Below are 20,254 nucleotides of genomic sequence, written 5' to 3' on the forward strand. Positions count from 1 at the left end.
ATTAAGCCCAGGTTTGTTTAAATTGGGAGGTTTAACCCACGAGGCTATCCTGGCTTTGTGGTTTCAGCAGCAGACTGTTAAATCTGCCACACTGGACAAATGTTGCCATCCCCTGCTTCTGTCCTAACTAAATTCCTTCGTACAGTGTCTCCCAAACCGGTGTTGCTGTGGAAAGAGGGTCATTAAAGAAAAGCTGCCATTCATCCTCTTCAGGTATGTCACAGACACAACTTTCATCTGTTCAAGCCAGAAGTTGCTCCATTTTATTAATTATGCTAATGTTTTATATGTCCTGTATAAGTTGAGATGAACAAGTAGTGGGTTTCTGTGTCGCTCCTGATCTCCCAAGGACTTACAGTATGAATCAGTGGCCCTTGTTGGGCACCTGGATACATTTTGGCAGGAAAATATCTTAAAGCACAGCTGCGTCTTAAAGAGTGTATTGGCAAAAATTTCCCAGCCACTATTTTCCCAGCTGTGTATTGCTCATCTCACAAGGAAGAAGATTGTTGTGTGTGTCAGCCTCAAAAATCTAAACCATTTGGAGCCAGGTCCTGTTGGTCTGCCTAGAAATACAAACCTCGGCCTGTGTTATTAACTTGTTTTGTTAATGAACTTTTGCTGATCAGTAATGTATACAAAGACATTTTACTAATAATAAGGAAGTCGCCATTCAGGCTGCCACAGAGCTGGTTTGTGGAAGTGTTACAGTCCTACATGGACCTGTTTATCAAGATGTCCCTGAGATGGCCTAAGGCAGCATGTCTTTGTGGATGTGATGGAGACCTTGCAGTTGGCTTCACTACAGAATCTCCTGGTCATAATGTGTTGTACTACCACTAGCAGAAGCAAGCAGATGAAGAATAAATGAAAAGAAACCTGAAAAGGGGCTGTTTAAATAAATGTGTTGCATAAGGTAACATGAAAGCAGAACATCCCTGTCTCAGCAAAAGCAAACATCTGCAGAGAAGACAAGCAGTTCTGCTCTGGCGGTGACGATACCAACCACTAAAGGGTTTGCTGGAGGGGGAGTGGGTGTGTGTCTCACTGGCTGGGCGGGCAGGTGAGCTCAGCGCAGAGGCTGGAGGGGTGACAGGCTGTTGGTTGAATGATCACGACTCTGAAACCTGCATTTTACAGATCGACTCGGTCACACCCCTAACCATGAGCATTATCGGGGTAACTGGATTAATCTGCTAGTAAATGTATAGGGTAGAAATAACTGAACTTTTGTGGTAATTTTGCTAGTTATGAGCTTCTCCCACAAATGGGTATAAGCATATGAGGTTCATGGCTCAATTAAAAATATATATCTGTATTTAATAACCCAGAAGCTGGAAGCTGGAAATGTAACGGCTCCCGCTACCAAGTAGCTAAGCTCTGGATGCTACAGAGTATAGAGCATATCCCCTTGGTCGAAAGCAGTTGAACCATCTTTCGATGTTCTGAGCTTTCTCCTGGAGCATGAGATACACAGTTAAGCCCTGTAGGTAGGGCATACTTACGTCTTCTATATAGGTCTTTATATGTGTGTGAGTGAGAGACAGACAGACAAACAGACAGACAGACAGATAAAGCAGGGGAGAGAGGTGGGGAGAGAGCAAGAGCATGCCAGAGTGTGCATACACTAAACATGTTTACAGTAAATCAGTTAATCTGAAAATTTCTCTGTGGGGTTGGCAGCAGTAGGAAAGTCAGACCGCCTCAGTACCATGATGAGAGACCTCCCCTTGCCCTCCCTAAACCGTGCTGGCAAACTCTCCGCTAGCTTCCCAGCAAGTTGGGCAATAGCTGCATCCCCCTAATGCCTTATCACACCAGCCACACGGTAAACAACTGGTGACCCACATGCAGCTTTGTGCCTGACTCCAGTGCTTCAGCTCTTAGGCTCCACAAGCAACAAGTAACTAGCCCCTGGTCTCCCACAGAAAAAATGCTGTTCAGCTCCTGCCTGCTCGGGAAAACACTGTTTTTTACAAGTTTAGCAGTCCTTTTTGGAGGTAAGATATTACCATTCCTGAATATAGCTAACAATTAGTTAAATAGCGGATGTCTTAGAGAAGTGAAGCATCCCGCTTGGGAACCGAGCCCTGGGTGGCCACAAACAGGCAGCCAGATAGCTGACTGTTTAGAATAAATCAATATTTCCACAGTTAATTCACATTTGAGCCCTGATCGCCTCAGGTATACAAGGTAGTATTAAGACTACAGAATAGTGGCACAGTTCTGATAAACAAGTGCAGTTGTGGGGTACCTGGGGTTTGTTCATGTGGCAGGAGGGGTTATTACCTGGCTGTGTACCAGCTTCTGTTTGTCTTTCAGATTTTACTGATGTCAGAGCTTTTGCCAGTCCAAGTGAATGCAAAAGTGCAACCGTGGACGATGTGAATCAGAGCCTTGAGGTAAGAGGTTGGCTGCATTGGCCAGCCCAGGATCTGGTGGTGGGACGAGCAGGGCCCTGCTGCGGGTGCCGGTGCAGCAGATGAGATGTGCTGGCTGGGCAAGCACCACCAATGCCTGGCTCAAAACAAGAGCACATGGTGAGGAGGGGAGCAACATGAAAAAACAAAAAAAATGATTAGTGTCATTTGACCTGCCATGTCTTTTGTCCTGCTATTGCTAGTAAAAAAAAAAGTCCTTGTAGGTGTATTTTCTAGTTTTGCTTTGATCCAGATTGCTGTCCTTTGCTTTACCATGCATAATGTTTTTTTCAATCCCGCTTTCAAATATAAAGAAGTGCTAAATATTTTAAATACTAGTAGAGACAGTCAAATGAAAGCCTATGTTTTATGACTTAGTGCCTGTCTTCTATGGGAGAGGCATATCACAAGGGACTGATCAGACAGTGACCCTTGAATATGGCAGAAATGGTAAAGAAATACCAGGGGAGAGCCTATAAAAAATTTTCACACACGGTTAAAACTTCTGCCTGTAAAACAATAACACAGAACAAATAGCTGGAGCTGGGTTCACATACCACTACATACTGAGCTTCTACCTGGAGCATCGTTCTCATCACACGGTTGTTTTGGGTTTTTTTTGTTTTGGGTTTTGTTTTGGTTTTTTTTTGAGGGGGGTGGGGTGGGGCAGGGAAGCTGAGGGCAGCACTTGCCAAGGAGATGTTCTCCCAGGTCTTTGAGGTTTTTTCCCCCTAGAGTTATTAATTATATTATTGTCTTTGTATGGCTGATGCCCATCACTTTCAACAATGTTTCTGTAAGCTTCAGCCTGAGAAGTGGAGTTAGCCATTGCTGGCTGGTGCTTCAGCAGCTGCTACAGAAAATTGGTCTTGCTTTTTGTCTGGCATCTGTGTAAGTTCAAAGTAACTGGTGTCAGTTATAATGGTGGCACACATTTCTGGTTTGATTGTGGAGTTTACCACAGCTCTGCACTATCCACATATGTGCATAGGCATGCACATATGGACTGAAAGCTATTTATATGGGCATGGAGCTTAGATAAACACACAGGAACATTTGAGTTTACACAAGTTTACAAATGTATATTTTTATACACACAGAGAAAGTCTATGCGATGACAGCACTAAGAAGATAAGAATAACAAACCAGTACTTTGTATAGAAAAAAGATACATACAGTTGTTTATAAGGGCATCTTTTTGTATATTGCAAAAAGAAACCCTAACCCATACCAGTCCTCCCTCTTGAACTCAATACAATGGGAAAACCCTATCTAGCAATTTTTTTTCAAAAAAAGTTACCGGATTTCTTCCAAAAACGTTGTAGGGAAATTAGTGTTACTTAAAGCTATATAATTTTCAGGATGGGTCTTATTCTGCATTTTAGAAAAAAAATAAAAATATTTGAACACTTTCATAAACTAATTCGGAGGCCTTTCATCTTCATCTTAGCCTTTTTCTCCTCTAACTCCATAGAAATACTCAAAATGCTTTAATGAAATGATTGCCAAAGGTGAAAAAGCTTCAGTCAATTACCTTGTCTGGACCCTGCAAGAAATACTTGATCTCGTGCGCCCTGTCCAACAGAAATGTGAGGCCCTCCCCCAAGCTGATGCTCCTCTTTGCTGGGTGTTGAACAAAGGGGAGGTGGAGAAGCACTAAGAACGTTTTTAACCTACAGTCAGAGTGAGCTAAGTGTCTGCATTTCTTGAGGACGGGGGGTGGGGAGAATAAGCTAAAAGACTTCTCAGCAACAAGCCAGAAAACAAGGGTGCTCAGCCACTGCGCTGGCAGGCACCTGGGGTGCACGGCAGCACCCAGGCATGGGGTGTCACCGCCCCCGCCACCAGGAGCAGTGCAGAGCCGCAGGGGCAGCAGGGCATGCGCTGCCCTGCAGCAAGAGCCGCTCTGGTGTCTGGGAGTGGGCACATCAGCCAGTTTTCCAAGAAATATTTGGATGGTTTTGGCCACAATAGTGCTGAATATCAGTGCTGTGAACGCAAATGCTGCTTGGAGCCACTTTTAAAGTGTAACTGGGGCTGACAAGGACTTGCTGTCACAGAGAGAAGTGATGGAAAAATTTGGTATTGCTGGAAGATAAGAAAAAAAAATACTTACTTTGACAGAGTCAGGTACTGGGGGCAGATATCACCCATACTCGGGTCAATGACTATGCCTATGGCTTGCTTGGGAAGGGGGAGACTTTCATCATCACTTGCACTCTGACATATTGTTTTCTCACTCTCGTCTTTTCTTTCTAATCCACCCAACAGTTTGCAAGCAGCTACCTCTCTGCCCACTCCCACTAGCCCCTAGAAACGGTGGGCTGGTGTGTGTCACCATTGAAAACACACAGTACTGCAAACCCATGTGCAACCAGGTAACATTCATGGTTTACTGCTGTATCTATTCACCCATTTGCAGGTATTTATTGTGTAATGCATAATTTTCCTTGTTATACCTTTTTTTTTTCCCCCTTGGGGCAGGGAGAAGTTGTAGAATCTGTGTAGACCTTCACTGGCTGAATGTTTCTTCAACTTACAGTTGCCGTGATGTAGACTAAGACACTGTTTGTTTTTTCCCCATCTTTGTTTCCCAAGGGTTATGACTTTCAATTCCTTAGAAGAAGTAAACTGTATGAAGTATGTGGCAACACCACCGGGTTTTCCTGGACAACACAGTTTGCTGGGGACAAGACACTGGCTGTTTGTATCCGTGAGTAATTCTCAGGCACATCTGGTCACAGGAACAGGAGGCTCCATCTGTTTTGTTTAAAAAAAGTAGGCAAGAGAAGTTTCTCTTTTCTTGGCACGTGTGACATTGTAAGAGCTAGTGCTGGGCTGGTAAATTTTTGAACAAGAAATCACATTAGCTTTAAAATTATCATGAAGACTTGAGCACTGCTCTTTCAGCTTGGGGTAGCAAACATGACACATATGCAATGCTTGTGGGAAGATGCACTTTTCTTTTTTTTTTAAAACGGTAAATAGGTATTGTCTTAACACAAATACTATGTTGCACAAGGGCTGTGTGACCCTGACAGACAGCAGTATAACATAAAACTGATGTTTAGCTTGCAACAGTACTTGAAGAACCTCAGCAAAATCGGCTAACACCTGCACTATGCACTGTATGTACACACAATAAAACCCAGCAGCTGGCCCCCAGCCAGCAATGCTGCCTATTTCATGTGGCAGCCCAGGGGTTTTCATGCTGCTCCCATTGCGTCCCGTGAGCAATCTGTGACCTGAAGCACGCTGTCTGACTCCCTTGTTACTGCCTTAATTTAAAAATAAATGTGCAGATAGATACACAAAAGGGCCAACCTATCTCTTTGACGGCTAATGCAAAATATTTTACTGTTGACAGTGTGTTGGTGCTAGAGCAGTTGTTTTGCAAGGCTTACCAAAAGCAATCATCTAGGCACTTTCATCCCAAGTTGAAGCCTTTAGTCCAGAAAATGGGAATGCTAGCACTTGTTTAACAATTAGGATGAATCTAAGCTAAATCATTCAGCTGCTCTTTTTTTGGTTTTGTTTTGTTTTCATCTTTGATCTTTCCAGCCTCTGAGGTGGCCATCAGTGGAGCTAAATCTGCCTATTTCCCCGCCAACAGCACCTGTCTGCACACGCTAGCCTTCGCTGAAACTGAGAGAGAACAGCTAAACATCTTCCTCAAAGAGCTCAGTGAGCAAGGCATCAACAGCTCCAACCGTGACAAGGAGGCTGATTGTATCAGCTGTGGTTACTAGCAGCGAAAAGCTGGTGCCACGGACCAGCGGGCCATTTGCAATTTGGCATGGGTATTTCAACAAGAGAAGCGGAGCAGTGAAATCATGGCTAAGACATGTAAACATACAGGTTTTATTTGGTTAAAGGACTAGAGATCATCGTCACAATTTGACCTCAGCTCTTGGATACAGATATATAGGCTAAACGTGATCACGTAGCTCTTGGCAGAGATGTTTCAAAGAAAGATCACTTCTATGGCTTAGATTTGTCTAGCTGGAATTTAATAAGAATTAGAGATGGTTAATGGATGTGGTCATTAAACACAATAATTATCAAAAATCATCTTCTGTCAGGCTTCATCTTTACTGAGAAAGGGCCATACTTTTAGTTGCTTTTACAGTTGCCAGTTAATCACTATTGTTGCTCTGATGACCATTAAAGCAATGCAAGTCACAACAGTTACTGGCTGCGGGGGTATCATTCTGTACTCATGTGCCTGCTTGATTGGGGGTTACATCAGGCTGTGTTCCGCATGAGCTACAAACCTGGAGCACTGCAGTTCGTTGGTGCGACAGCTGAAAGGTTTCTCCCTTATTTACCACCTTGAGGACAACCCACAGAAAGACACAGACTATAGGTATACTTCGATCCACTTCTAGGTGTCAAAAAGTGCCCTGTATGCTTGCTGTAACCAGGCAAAATGGCAGGAAAAATGTAACATCTCTGTCCAGTACAAAATGTGAGAACTGAGACTGGCCTAAATTCACATGTATTTGCATCCTATCTTCTCTGCTATAAAGATGAAGGAGGTGGGTGCTGAGGGACCTGCATGAGAAGCTCTCTAGTTCGCGTGCCAGGGATCAGCTTCGGTCTCCTCTGCTCAGACCCTGTGGGGTCAAACCGTGGTGGTTCTGGAAAGAAAATCCGATTGACCCCTGGTTTGCTCCAACAAGAGCTGTGCCTGCCATGTGGGGTCCAGGGCTGCACGTGCCCTTCTGCACTCACACTTCCTTGCACTCTGGGCACATGCGGCACACACCGGCGGGGCCTCCCTTAGGCACACATTGTGGGTACCACAATCGATGGCTTAGCTTTGGAGGGAAAATACAAAAGCAAACAAGGCCTGCTTGGTGCTAGAGTTGGGATGGACAATACTTAGGGTAGAGCTCTAGGGCTTTGGGCTGACCTGCTGAGATGCTCTGGTCTCAGCAGAGTAGGGCTAGGGCAGCTGCTGGTCCTAGTCCAATATTTCCACAGCTTCTGGCTACTCATCCTCTCCACTTTTTCCCTTCATTATCTTTCTAAACTTGGTTTAAGCTGGGGCAGGTTTAGCTGTTGCCAAAGTTAGCAAAAATTTAGCTGGTTATCTGCATTTGCAACAGTTCTAAATAAGAACAAATAGCTGTGATTTTTTGTATTTGATTCATCTCATGAAATACAAAAACCTCTTGTTCCTGCTCTAATCCCCATTCTTCTGTGAGCTCTGCCTCTTTTACACTTCTCCTGCACACCCTCCACGTGCATTGTGTGCTCTGGAAAACCAAAGGCAAGGAGTAAGAAGCGGGAAGAGCAGAAAACAGGGGTTGTTGTCCACGTGGCACCCGGTGCAAGTGAAGACCAAAGACAACTTAGCTCTGGTGATCCTGTTTATTTGTGTGGAGCTGTAGCTACAGAACGGACAAGCATGTGAATTATTATGAAATCTAAACAAGAAACTTAGTTACTGCTTGCTTGTTTTTCAGTGGAATCCGTACTTGAGGTTTTGTTTTAATTTTCTTCTGTTGAGCAAACACTGACGCCGTAGATCTGAAGGCAGCCAGCTCATCTGTTTGTGTTTCCTCTCTCTTCTTTACCTTTTCCCTATTCCTGTGAACCTCTCAGACACAGCACAGTTATGCGGTACGTGGTGTATAATTGACCTTTACCTCGTCAGTCAGTGAAATGATTCAGATATATAAAATTACCCATTATCTTTCAGGCTCAGAATGCAGTCATCATTAGCAAAAAAACCATCGGTTGCTTTTGGGCCTGGGACCAGACAGTCATATGACTATGAGTGTAGCAGGCAATTACACCAACAAAGGGATGAGTTGGCTGCTTATAAATGATGAGGCAGTAGCTTAAGTCATTGTGTTGGAGACAAAAGTGCTGTAGTCTTAAAGAAAAGCAACGTTTTTCAATCACTGGTGGGTTTGTTTATTTCTGGCAAACAAATAATCTCTATCAAATGAAATGATAATGTCTTTGAGTCATTTCCAGCCAATTCATTATCTGCTGATGCTCAAATAAAATAGCTGAAGCACTGAGCACTTCCCAGTATCATTTTCCTACTGGTGCTAAAAACCATTTTCCTCTGAGTTATATTAAGCAATTCTAGTGGCTTTCCAAACCAACCAACAAAAGCAAAGCAGCCCAGCATTGGATTTCATGAGGAAATCAAACCCATTGCTCTTGTAAACTGACAGAAACTGTTACTTCTGTGCCTCAGAAATCCTTCTAATGAGCGTCCCACAGTGTGGAAGAATTAGACTGGAAAGCTTTAATTTGATCTGGCATGAATATGACATTAGGCTGGAGACTGGGTTGTTCGGGTGGTTGTTTTTTTTCATAAACTTGCAGAGAAACAGTTTTGTTCTATTCCCGCCGTCCAAGCTATTATTTATATATGAGAAAGGGAAGCTGCACCAATAAACCTATACAACAGTTAAAAACTAAAGTAATCTTAATCACATTATTTCCCAGAGTAAATTTGCATAATGTAGTTCAGGCAAATAGTTGCTCTATGTTTGCATTAACTTTGAGCCAGTGTCTGGCCAGGCATGTCTGAGCATCGGGCCATCCCTCACGCTCCTGCCCTAACCCTGGGATGCTGAGGGCTTTGTGTTCTGGCACTCGGGATTTGCAGAGACAGGAAATTCATGCATAAGGAAAGAAATGAAAAACATTTTAGGCTAGCGAATTTTCAGATCAGGTGAGAGAAGCGCAAGATGCTTATTTATTACCCCATTTGTCATGGGTTCGGGTTTTGGGGTTTTTTTAGGTTTCATGGTAAAACCAGACCAAACCACTACCTTCCTGGAGTACATGCCGAGCTTTTGGTATGTCCACCTGCATAACTGACAGTCACATCAGCTCAAGGCTTTGATAATATTTACAGTGTAACTAGTAGAAAGGGAGGCTTTCCTGAAATTAAGGGAATGCAATGCTGTATCATGCTTGCTTCTCTTCCAGTCTTATTTTCAGTCCATTATAATGCAAGAGAAGAAGTCGGTCTAGGAACTAAGCCAACAACAGTAATTACAACATAGCCGAAGAATGGAAGGCAAAGTGCTGAGAACTGTGGTAGATGAGGACAAAACTATACATGTTCTCTTTCCACAGGAACTTAGCAGCAATAGGCTGGAAAACCTATTGCCTTTGGATGGATCCTAGGCGGTAAGAGTGACCCTGAGAGCTGTCATCATTCTGAACCATCCTTTCAAGGGATCGGCGGTGTCACGGCTCGTGCCAGGGCTGCCTCACACAGAGCCATGCAGCGAGATCTGTGGCACATGCTTCATTCTCCAGATCACCACTGCAGCGGGGGGCAGAAACATGAGGAAACTCATTGTCAGCACGGCAGCAAAAATGACCAGCATTATTTCCCATAGGGCCAGGTTCGTCTCCAACATGGTTTCCTTCATGCCAAGAGGCTGAAGCTGTAAAGCAAAAAATATACTGCATTACTTTTTTGCAACTGTTGCACCTGTATAGATTTGTTTTAGCCAACACAGCCTCCTTGGCCTATTCTTTTCGCATCCTGAAGAAGAACCCCATTTTCCCTGGCTGCAGGCCCTAGCAGAGCTCCTGCGCTCTCTCTCTTTCCCCTCGAGAGCCTCCCTGGAGCGCCAGCCTGCCTTTCCCTTTTGGCTCTGTTGCTGATGCTGGTGTAAGACACTATGTCCACCCTGGAGTGCCGTGCCCGACTCCTGGGCGAGCCTTTGTCACCTTGTCTTCAAAACTTTGATTTTTGAGGCCCTCCCCTCCCACTTAGAGCATCATGACACAAAATGATTATTACACTGACATGCATCAAAGCTAAAGCTGAGAATAAAAGGATATGCTGGAGAAGAGGGAGAACTGTAAGTTACCTGCTATCGGAGTGTGTGGGTTTTTTCTTCATATAAAGTAGGCTTTAAAAACCTTTTGCTTGCCAGAAAGCTTCAGTGGACACTCAGTAAAGAATTTTGTGCTTTGAAAATTACTGCATATATATTTTAATGAAACTGCTGAAAATTGATTTCTATTTGAAATGGTTTAATCAAACAAGTATGAGCTTAAGACGCAGGGTGGTTTAGCAGCCAAGCAGCGGGATGTACGTGCAGAGAAGAGGCAGAGCTAGTAAGTCTCAAGTCTATAATTCTGCAAAATAGAAAAACAAAGAGTAGGCCAGTTAGGAAGGAGTTAAGTTATGTCGGTTTTGAGACAAGAAGCCAGAATTGTTAACAGGTGTGTCTGGTTAATGGAGGGCTTGATGCAATTCCTTCAGCGCAGGACCCACACACCTGAAAGCCATCACGGAGCCGAAGCTGTGAGGAAAGTGAAAAAAAGTGGTGACCAGGGGCTGAGCAGGGCTTTTGTGTTCTTCCTGATGTCTTGTCTCTGCACCCTGACAGCAAGGAGGTTTCCTGAGAGGCCTCAGTACTACTTTTAGTCTGGGAGTTTGGCTTCGAAGACACTGGAGATCTCAGGTTTGTCCATTTTTTTTCAGAGTGGGTGGTAAACTAGGTTTCTGGTGCTAAATCCTGACCTTGTGTGAAGGAGAAGACTGAAACAGGATTGATAGAATATGCTTACTTAGAGGGAGTAGTACGCATGCGAAGCTAATGAGTTGCCAGCAATTTTGTACCTGGCTTAATGGTGTTAAAATTTCTCTCAGCTCGGTTTTGTGCTGTGGCCTGTGAGGGGAAGCAGCAGGTGCCTGGCAACAAATCCTGGAGGGTTCAGGCAGTGCTGTGCCTTAATGAAGGCTGGCTGGCTGTTAGGTAGGCTCTAGGTGGAGCTTCTGTGGGCTGCTAAATGGACTGGGCTGTGCTGCTGGGGCAGACTGTAGCTTTCTGGTGCCAACCTCTCATTTACCTTCTCCTCTTGTTCCTGAGGTATCAGCTCAGCCTTTTTTGAGAGAGACACACAGGCTTTGACAGTAGGAAGCACGCTCTCTCCAGACTCAGTTGTGCCTACCCAGCCAGGGTTGGTACCTACCTCACAGCAGTACCAAGACCTTTCTGCGAACCTCAGCTCTTGCCTGGTTGTGTCAAGTTTTAGATTAATGACGAGTCTTGCAAACTCCTTCTCATGTCTTAAGGCTTTGGGCTCCCAGCTTGTAAGTGAACGAGTGCTGCACAGCCCCGGGGTGCATGTGCAGCTTGTTTTGGTCTTTTGGGGACTGAATACATCAGCAAACCTTCATAAGTATGCCTGTATGATAAGAGGGTCGTATCATGCATCAGTACTACTATATTACATAATTTTCAGTAAGATACATCATAAATAAAGTACATTCATGGCAGTGGAATCCATCCCAAATAGATACAGGTGCACTGACAAGTGAGTGTGCTGAAGTGTGGTGCTGCGCAAGCAGCAGGGATGGAGGCTGGATAGAGCCCATGACTTAATGCCCCTTCTGAATGTTGCTTGCCTGAGCTTCATTAAGCACAGCTGTAAGAGATCTGGGGTGGCTTCGTTAACAAGGTGTTTCTTACCTTCACCGTTTGATGCACACTGGCTGTGTGTGGTTAAATAATCTTTCCAAAGAGCCAGCAGCCCTACCAACTTTCTAAACCTCTAAAATTTGATGGTGGGAGCATATGAATAAATCAAAATAGTGGTCAACCAGAACATAGCTGTAGAAATACAAAAGCAGCAGTGCTTCTTTCAGAATAAATAGACGCTGTCACTGGGGCTTTGCAAGTTCTGTCTCAGCTAAAATCCTCGTGAGTGAATGTGTGAGCACGTCAAACCTGGTCTCTAAACCACAAAATAGCCTGCAGTGAAGGGTGCTCTAAACCTATCCCCTAACTTTAGCAACTGGGTAGAAAAGTAAAGGCCTCTGCGAGGACTGGAGCTGAAGGCACAAATGGTATGCAATAAACTTAGAGAAGTATACAATAATAAAGGTATTTGGGGAGGGGGAAAAAAGAGGCCTATTAAGTGTGATTTCTGGGCGTACCTTCTATTCCCAGTGTTTAATTTAAGATTTGCCCTAGGGCTACGTGAATTTAAAGGGGTTTTCTTTGAGCTATAGTTGATGGAAGACCTTTTAGGACACTAAGGAAGGAGTCATCTTAGCATGGCGGACAGAGTGTTTTCCTTAGAAAAATCACAATTCTATCCTTACACCCTCCACAGAAAACAAAATTATAACCTTGTTACATAATTCTGGAAATGCAGCTGGTATGCTTAGTTAACTGCATATGCTTAACGCGATCCAAAGTAGACCTTGTAAAAATGTATGTCTTAGCTTGTCAATTGCTTCGCTGCTCCCCTTATCTTAGCAGAGATCCATTTATGAATTGCAATATCTTTTAAGATCACGGCACACAACTGTTGCAGAGGACTATATAAGCAGGAAACAAAAGACTTGCACTATAGCGTATTTAGCTGATGCACTTGTTTGCCAGCTTGCAGACTGCTGCAATACAGAAAAGCCAGAAAATATTTTTTCACCATTTGATTTGAAGCCTTAACTTTTGATTATTAGGAGAAAGCAAACCCATGTATAGGCAGACAGGGTGCTTTACTCTTTGGCGTGGGCTGCTCTTTTGCAGTGGAGCAGGTGGGCAGGGTGCAGCTGAGACAGCTGCTTTGTGGCTTCTGTCCTCCAAGGAAACTGCCCCAATCATTCCCCACCAGCTGAAAATATTTAAGGGTGCTTGTCCTGCCTGCTGCAGGTAGTGCTGTGTGGAATGTAATCTTTGGTTCTAGCTGTAATAAACCTGTGCTTAAAAAGGCAGTTATTTTTCTCCGCTAGCCTTGCATTTTTTCCCTCCAAGTTACTCATGAATGTCTTTTGATTTTAGAGAACTAACGGTAGGGAAACCTTATGAAAACCCAGATGTTTTAATCACCTTATTGGAACTAGATGGTGAAGCTATACTTCCTCAATATATGATGAGGCCGAATGCTGAAGGCAGCAATACTCTTATGCAAAAAAGCTTATTTGCAGTCTACAGAAGTAGTGTAAAGCTTTAAGACAGCCTTCCACAGCTTACAGGGGTCACTGTAAGATGAGAAGGTCCCTGAGCAAGATGCTTGTGGAAGGCAGTGGCCTCCCAGGCTGTTACTTGCTCTCAGTTGTGGTTCTTCTGAAGATGTCTTCCCATGGGGCAAAAAGATGATCTGGTATCTGAACTGGCACCTCTTTATACAATTTGTTGTCCTCCAAACCTCAGGATAACTGACTGTCATGTAATAATTATTTTCTCTCTACTGGGAGAGGTCACAGATTTAGTACTGCTGGCTAACCTCTGGGAACAGAAATGTTTTAAAAAATACTTTGAGAGGCTAGGAAATTTGTAAGTACCGCTGCCAAAAGGCAGAATGGATCAAAGTTTGCAAGGTCTGTTTCATGTCAGTGAATCGAAATAGATTTTCCTCTTGTTTCTGTCAGGATATCCTGATTAGTAACTACAGCACTTAACGTCAATCAAAAGCATCTGAGAGCAAAAGACTCACTCAGCTGGAAGCCCACAAGAAATGCGGGCAAAGACTGTTTGCTGTTCCTCGTCTGCAGAAAAGCTGCAATTCCTTCATCCCCCTCAACACAGCATTTCAGGTTTACACCAATATTTATGTGCTTTTGGAAAGAACTGATTCTGTGTAAGTCCTGTGACTCTCAGATGGTTTCTGGAGGTGAATGACTGTAGGCAGATTTAGGTTTAGACCCCAGTCCCTGCAACAGAACAAATTCCCTACCAGTGAATGACTTGGTGCTCTTACTGAGTAAAAACCTTGCTGCTAAATATTTGTAAAGCAAGCATAAACACGCCTCAGGCTGGTATTTGCTTGTAGGCTTGTGTGTCTGAGTATTTATGGAAGAACATCGAGGAATTTAGACCCTTGACTGATGTCCAGACAGGTGAATTTGGTGTTCAATTTTGTGCTGGGTGGCCTGCTCTAAGATTTTTCTTTCTAGTGTTACTTGGAACTCTTGGCAACAGCATTAGGTTCTACCCCAGATGTTCTTGTAAGCAAGAAAACACTGATAAATGTAGGCATATGGATCTCAGCAGTATTGTTTGCAAAGACCTGGCTGGAAACACTTACTGGGAGGTTTGGTTTTGCTGCTGTCCCTGGAGTGGGTAGGAGAGCACTGGTGTTTATCATGATCTTGTCAAGGAATCACAACTCGTTTAGCCTCTCCCACATTCCATGTTGAGCCGGGGGGTGGAGTGGGGAGGAGGAAAGAAAAATTATTCCTACACCAAAGAAAATGACTGTGGCTTTAAGAAAGGCCAGTCAGCCAGGTCAATTTTCCTGCATGATCTCTCGGCCATTCATTGTACTGTTTGGTAATCAAGTAAGTGAGAAATAATCCTTCCCTTTTCCTTCTCCATCCCCAAAGGCAGGGTCCTACTCGGCATAAGCTTGGAGTCTCATTATTACCGAAACAGGCTGATGCTAGAGCAGACAGTACAAAAGAATATAACGAAGTTGTATTAGCACTTTTGGGAATCTCTTGGCCACAGTCTTACCTTTGTGTAATCAAGTGACAGTGCTCGGTTGCTAGCTTGGTGGAGATTAATAAAGTCAGATTGCATGAAAACCCCACAATCAATAGTACTAAACAAAAACATATCTGAAATGTTAAAGACTGAATATTAGTTATTTCTTTACGCAACAATTTTTCATACTTTAGCAGGTCAGCAATGCCACTAAGTTATGCTAATCAATGATACCAGATTAACCCAGATACGTGATATTGAATTTCTGGTATCTTACAGTGGCAGTGCTCATACTCTCGATGTGGGGAGGGGATTTGTTATCTAGCTGTGAGAACTGCCCAGTTAGATGCAAAGATCGACCTCAGTTGCTTTAGCAGGAGGGGAGCTGCAGAATGCTTTCCATTTCGCAGAGGTGTGAACGCCTTCTCTCAGGCACGTACTTATTTAACAGAAGAGCAAGTCAAAAGGGCTAAACCAGCGACAGCAATGAGCTTGTTCTGCTTCCCGTTCCACTCGCTGTGATTTAAATCTTTCGCCTTTGAGCAGGGCAAACAAGTGTTACTGTGTACATGTTTTCTAACACAACTGCCAACTTTCTATTAATATTTAAAGATAATTACACGTGTCTAGACTAGTGTTCTGAAGAGGTCATCAGTGCTGCAATGTCCTTAGTGTGCAGCTGCAGAAATGTAAATCCCTATGCTGCTTCTGTGCCTGTATGTTATAAGCAGAGGTAGGAATGCGAAAAGTTTCCAGACCTGGAATTCTTGCACAATAATTGACTTGAACTGAGGAGGATGATCAAGGAACAACTGTACTGCAAGTTAAAAGCGTCACATAAAACTCCTGTAAAAACCTGACATCAAATTTGTGAGTTTACCACCTTAGAGAAAAGGCTGTGTTTCGATTGTGTAAAACCTCAGAAAGATCTAATAATGCTGCTTCAATCTCTAGAGGGCCAAACCTTTCAATCCAAGTGACTGTTATGAAACTGCGCAAAATCATAAAATATTAAAAGAAATATCACTGAATTTCCTTGTGTTATAAATATCTCCTCTACAAGTAACAACTGAGTGAAATGCTAATTATAAACATTTCAGTATTAATTTTTAAAAGGATTTCAGCTTTTATAAAGCAAACTGTTGTTTAGTCTGATATACATTTAAGTAAACCGCATGTATATTTAACTTTCCGTAAGTAAAGTCACTATGGGACGCAAATCTAGCTTAAAGAAGTCTAAAACCTATATGACATTGGGTGTAGAAATCAGATGTATAAAACTTGTGAGATGTTAAAGGAAGGTAAGGTGCAGTATATTTAATAATGCAAAAGTAGTATAGCACACTGCTGGGATTTTGCTGATCATGCCTTTAGTTGCTGTGTGTTTCATCTCACTTCCAAAGTAAGCAGGTAACTACAATGAAAGTTAAAATACAACAGAAGTTTCCCAGATGTTATTTAAAATATGCATAAATCACTATTTTTTTTTTTTATTTTTATGAACAAGTCAATTCTGATTTTTGTATTTCAGCTAATAAGGTGGCTTTAAGTGTTATTTTAGAGTTCTTGGCATATGGCCTTAATTTTCTGACTCTTGAATGTATCGCAGAGAGAGGTTATATGCGTCTGAGTCAGGTAGACATTTTTCTGTTCAGAAATACTCAGGCTTTAAACACTTTTGAGTAAACTTACACAAGTCAAAGGTCTTGAAACTTTAAAAGGAAAATAAAGGCTTGCTTTACACAGTGCATTTACAGGCATAACTATAACCATTTAGCAAACTATTTTTGACATCAGTGAACTTAAATACAGAGTTGCTACTCATATAAATTATTTTTCCTCTTCATCCCTTCCCTGCTGTCAACCTCTTAACCAAGTTAGAGATAATTCAGCTCTCTTTGCAGATGAATTTGGGTTGAATGTAGCCAACTCGAAAAAGATGCAAACCTGAAATAAGTTCTGGCTTTCCCTAAAGCTTGCGGGTCCCGTAGTCTTTCAGCTCTTTTCAGTCCACTCTCGCCTTCTCAGCGTCCTCAAGGTGTCTTGCGAGTCTTGTAGATAAAATCGAGTCACTCTGGGTGACCCTCTTCTGTCAGGCAGCAAAACCACACGTTAGAGAAGAAGGTGTTCAACCTACCAGACAAACCAGGGAGGGCGAGGGCAGCATCCCCTCAGCTGTGCGAGGCTCTGGTGAGTGTGGCAGCATGCACAGGTACTTGTTTGTACAGCAGTGCCTATATCACCTCCCACTTGGTGTTCTTAAAGTGGCACAATCCTCTCCAAGGAAGGGATGAAGCCATTCTGCCTTGACTGCGCTTTGCTCAGGATCAGCAAAACAATAGCTGGCTGTTCACACGTGTACACGCTGCCTTGGGAGACAGCCACCTGTGAAAAATGATGGCCCTTTCTTTTGTCAGGAAACCACTTAGGCTTTCCTTGTATATCATCTTACTTAAAGTGAATAATCTGATAGTAACAGCTAGTCAGAATCTAAGTTATTTAATGAGTAGTACATGCAGCCTTCAGAGCGTGAAGGCTGATGTCCCTAAGGTTACTGCAGATCCAAGGGGTTCATACACCCAACTCTCTTCCAGCTACGTATGTTCAACAACCCACTTGCTACGTACAAGCTGAGGTTTATTTAAATATCGTGGCTATGGTCAGGCTGCTGTAGTACCTATTTTATGGAGTAAAAAGTACATAGAAACCTTTTTGGAGGCTTAGCTAAGCTAGCTCTGGCTCGGCTCCATGCTGCTGAAGGGGGGGTGGGGGGTTGCATTACAGTCCCTGAGAACTGGCCCTCCCATCTGCGCACAGTACTGCACCTAGCACTTCTTTGGTGGCAAGGAAAGGTGCCCAGGCCAAAATGCAGCCTGGGTTAAAAATACATTGGTGGGAACAGTGAAGTCTGTGCAACTACCTCTCTTGAAATGGGTACATCCAAAGGGATGTGTGTTTGCACTGACCAAAACCAAAGTTCAGACTTCAAGCATGTCCCTTTAGACCTTCAAGTCACTTAACTGGCAATAGTTTGTGTTTGTTTTTTTTAAAAAAAACTTACAAAACTTATGTTCTTACAGAACATATGAATTAGGGTATTTTTACAGAAAGTAACTGTTGAGAATTTTTCACATGATGGATATCTTTATAGTGTTACAAACAATTTTCTGAACATTTGTTGGGGGAAAAAGAATTTTTTTCGGCTGTATAAAGGAGGTTCAGTAACACTTTCCCCCCCATATCTGACATGCGACTTCCATCTCTTGATATTTGACACTAATATTTCATTGGTCTTGCCAAAACCAAGTTCCTTTTACAGTTTCTTTCCAAGAAGTCTACTTATCTTGTTTAAACTTAGTAAGATTTTAACCTTACGTAATTCTGGTGGTGGTGTCATTACTCTCGCCTTTGGAAGTGGTGCTCTCCATTGGCTGCAAAGTGAACATCATCAGGCAGCTTGGCTGTCAGCAAGCTGGGTGGTCCAGTACGTGCACAAGTACTCACAAATACATGGCAAACAGTGGCAGTCTTATAAGGCACAACTAGTATTTAAGGTCAGGATAGGGTGGATTAGGCTTTTAAAACAAGTTCATAAATGTTTCAGAAAATAACTTTGAAGTGAGCGGTTGCCAGCCTTGGGGAATCCTGTCTTTCTACAAATCAGAGGATGCTGTGCTGCCTCACTCAGACTTAGGAAATAAATGAGGTGCCTAAATGCTGAACTGATTTACTTCTCAGGCTGGTACTGCTGGTTCCAGACCTGCCTGCTGACAGCAGGGTTGCTAAGGGAGCAGCCTTAGGCAGGGTGAGAAATATTTGCTTTGTTTGGCATTTTTGGTCCTTATCTAGTACCGCAAGTAGCTAGTGTCTGAACGGGGCTGACATCTGTGGCTGTGAAGTAACACACTGAGTCCTTTCCCTCTTCCCTGGGAGGCCACAGGGGAAAATGCCCAAGTGTGAGGTGGTGGGGGGACGTTTCTACTGTGTCACATTCAGACTGACACTGCAGGAAGCCACTTTCTTTCACACACCTGCAATCAGCTCTAACTTTGAGGTAACTCTAAACCCCCCAGAGATAAGCAGGATAAAATAACAAAAACTTACCATGGCTTTAAGTGTCTGGAGAGGGGTCCAACTTCATTCTCAGGTTGATGTTAATCACTGTAAACTTCCCAAACTTTATTGGAATACGATGAGTGGAAAACTACTGTATGAGGTGATGCCTGTGTTCCGGTTTCCTCATGCTTGTGGCAGAGTTAGTTTCACAACAAGAGTCACGCAAGGCTGAAGGCTGTGGGTGGGTGAGCTGTAAAACTGTTGTGAGTAAGAGTAAGAATTGAGTTTGAAAGTGAAGCAGTGCCTCTGGACTCCTGAGCCCTCATTTCCCCTCCGCGTACCTGTTTCAGCTGGGTTAGCATAGCAACTGAACAGTCTGCCTAGACCTTGCATGACACGGGATTCACTAGTTTATATTTTGGCTGTGTTGTCCGAAAATAAGGCATTAGTTAAGAGCTTGTAGATCTCAAGTGCTGAACAGATGCACTGGATAAACTGAGGACTTTGCTCAGGAAAGTTTTCTCTTTGCATATGTTGAGATAACTTTACAATTCTTGGAAGAGGGAAATGTGGTCCTATTTAGCATGGATTGTTGTGATGGAGGATTTGAATCTTGCTGGAGTGAATAATTAAGTAACCTGTGGAGGCAGACCACCTGCAGGTGCCAAATTGTTTGAGCAAAAAGGTGTCTTAGTTTGACATTGGCCCTGTTGCGTTAATCATCCTGAATAAATACCTGTAAGGTAAATTGCCTAGTTTGCAGAGAACAGCAGCAAGAATGAATCACGAACTGTGACATCAAGCAGAGGGCTGAGTGAAGGCCAGGAAGACCAATGCCTTGTCACAGAGCAGGTGGCAAGAATGTGTACTCAAAATATTTGAGTAATTGGATTTAAGGATTGTTGTGCATGGCCAGTTGCTTCTCTGGAATTGCAGCGAAGTGTGCAGCGATGAGGCTCCAAGCAGCCCCTGCATCCACACCAACCATGAGCTCACCTTCCCTCCAAGCAGTTACCTTTGTGCTGGGAGTGTTCCATGCCCCTGTCACACAGAGGGCGAGAGGAGCTGGTCTGGCTCTAGAACTGGGTGTTCGCTTGCTCAGCTTTCCGTGACCAAGCTGGAGCTGACAAAGCACACGTCAGTGTGACGGGTAGCCAGGCATTTGGCTTTCTGTATACGTGGAGGCATGCTGAGGTGCTCAACCAGCCTTTGTACCATGTCATGGAGCTTATGCGGAACCTTCACGGCTGAACATGAGCCCCCCACGTGCCCAGGTGGCCCAGGAGGCCAGCGGCACCGGGCTGGTGCCCGAAACAGCGTGGCCAGCAGGCCCGGGGCAGGGACCGT

The 20,254-nt window shown here is 43.6% G+C and overlaps 1 protein-coding gene and 1 long non-coding RNA gene across 4 annotated transcripts; one reads left to right on the forward strand and one right to left on the reverse strand.

Moving 5' to 3' along the window:
* Positions 1–1,813: 1,813 nt before the first annotated feature.
* On the forward strand, positions 1,814–6,607 carry LOC130155370 (uncharacterized). The gene is made up of 6 exons (XM_056352523.1): positions 1,814–2,000; positions 2,323–2,402; positions 3,895–4,009; positions 4,692–4,798; positions 5,019–5,133; positions 5,982–6,607. The coding sequence occupies exons 1-6, from the start codon at positions 1,934–1,936 to the stop codon at positions 6,167–6,169; spliced, it is 672 nt and encodes a 223-aa protein (XP_056208498.1). The 5' UTR covers positions 1,814–1,933; the 3' UTR covers positions 6,170–6,607.
* A 1,175-nt stretch (positions 6,608–7,782) lies between these two features.
* Positions 7,783–19,111, reverse strand: LOC130155371 (uncharacterized). Of its 3 annotated transcripts, none has more exons than XR_008824046.1 (3): positions 18,956–19,111; positions 16,799–16,940; positions 7,783–9,847 (listed from the first exon to the last, which is right to left on the reverse strand). It is a non-coding gene; the product is annotated as an uncharacterized LOC130155371 (long non-coding RNA). The 3 variants fall into 3 exon arrangements; XR_008824045.1 differs by having other exon boundaries at positions 16,799–16,984; XR_008824044.1 differs by having other exon boundaries at positions 16,799–17,236.
* Positions 19,112–20,254: the final 1,143 nt, after the last annotated feature.

This window comes from Falco biarmicus, chromosome 9 (genome assembly GCF_023638135.1).
Source record: "Falco biarmicus isolate bFalBia1 chromosome 9, bFalBia1.pri, whole genome shotgun sequence".
NCBI classification, from domain to species: domain Eukaryota; kingdom Metazoa; phylum Chordata; class Aves; order Falconiformes; family Falconidae; genus Falco; species Falco biarmicus.

What these genes read in the sequence shown, in the direction of transcription:
- LOC130155370 (XM_056352523.1), top strand. Translation starts at nt 1,934, where the DNA reads ATGCTGTTCAGCTCCTGCCTGCTCGGGAAAACACTGTTTTTTACAAGT. An exon ending in GCGCCCTGTCCAACAGAAAT is followed by an intron (nt 4,010 to 4,691) that starts GTGAGGCCCTCC and finishes TCCACCCAACAG; the next exon opens with TTTGCAAGCAGCTACCTCTC. An exon ending in GCAAACCCATGTGCAACCAG is followed by an intron (nt 4,799 to 5,018) that starts GTAACATTCATG and finishes TTGTTTCCCAAG; the next exon opens with GGTTATGACTTTCAATTCCT.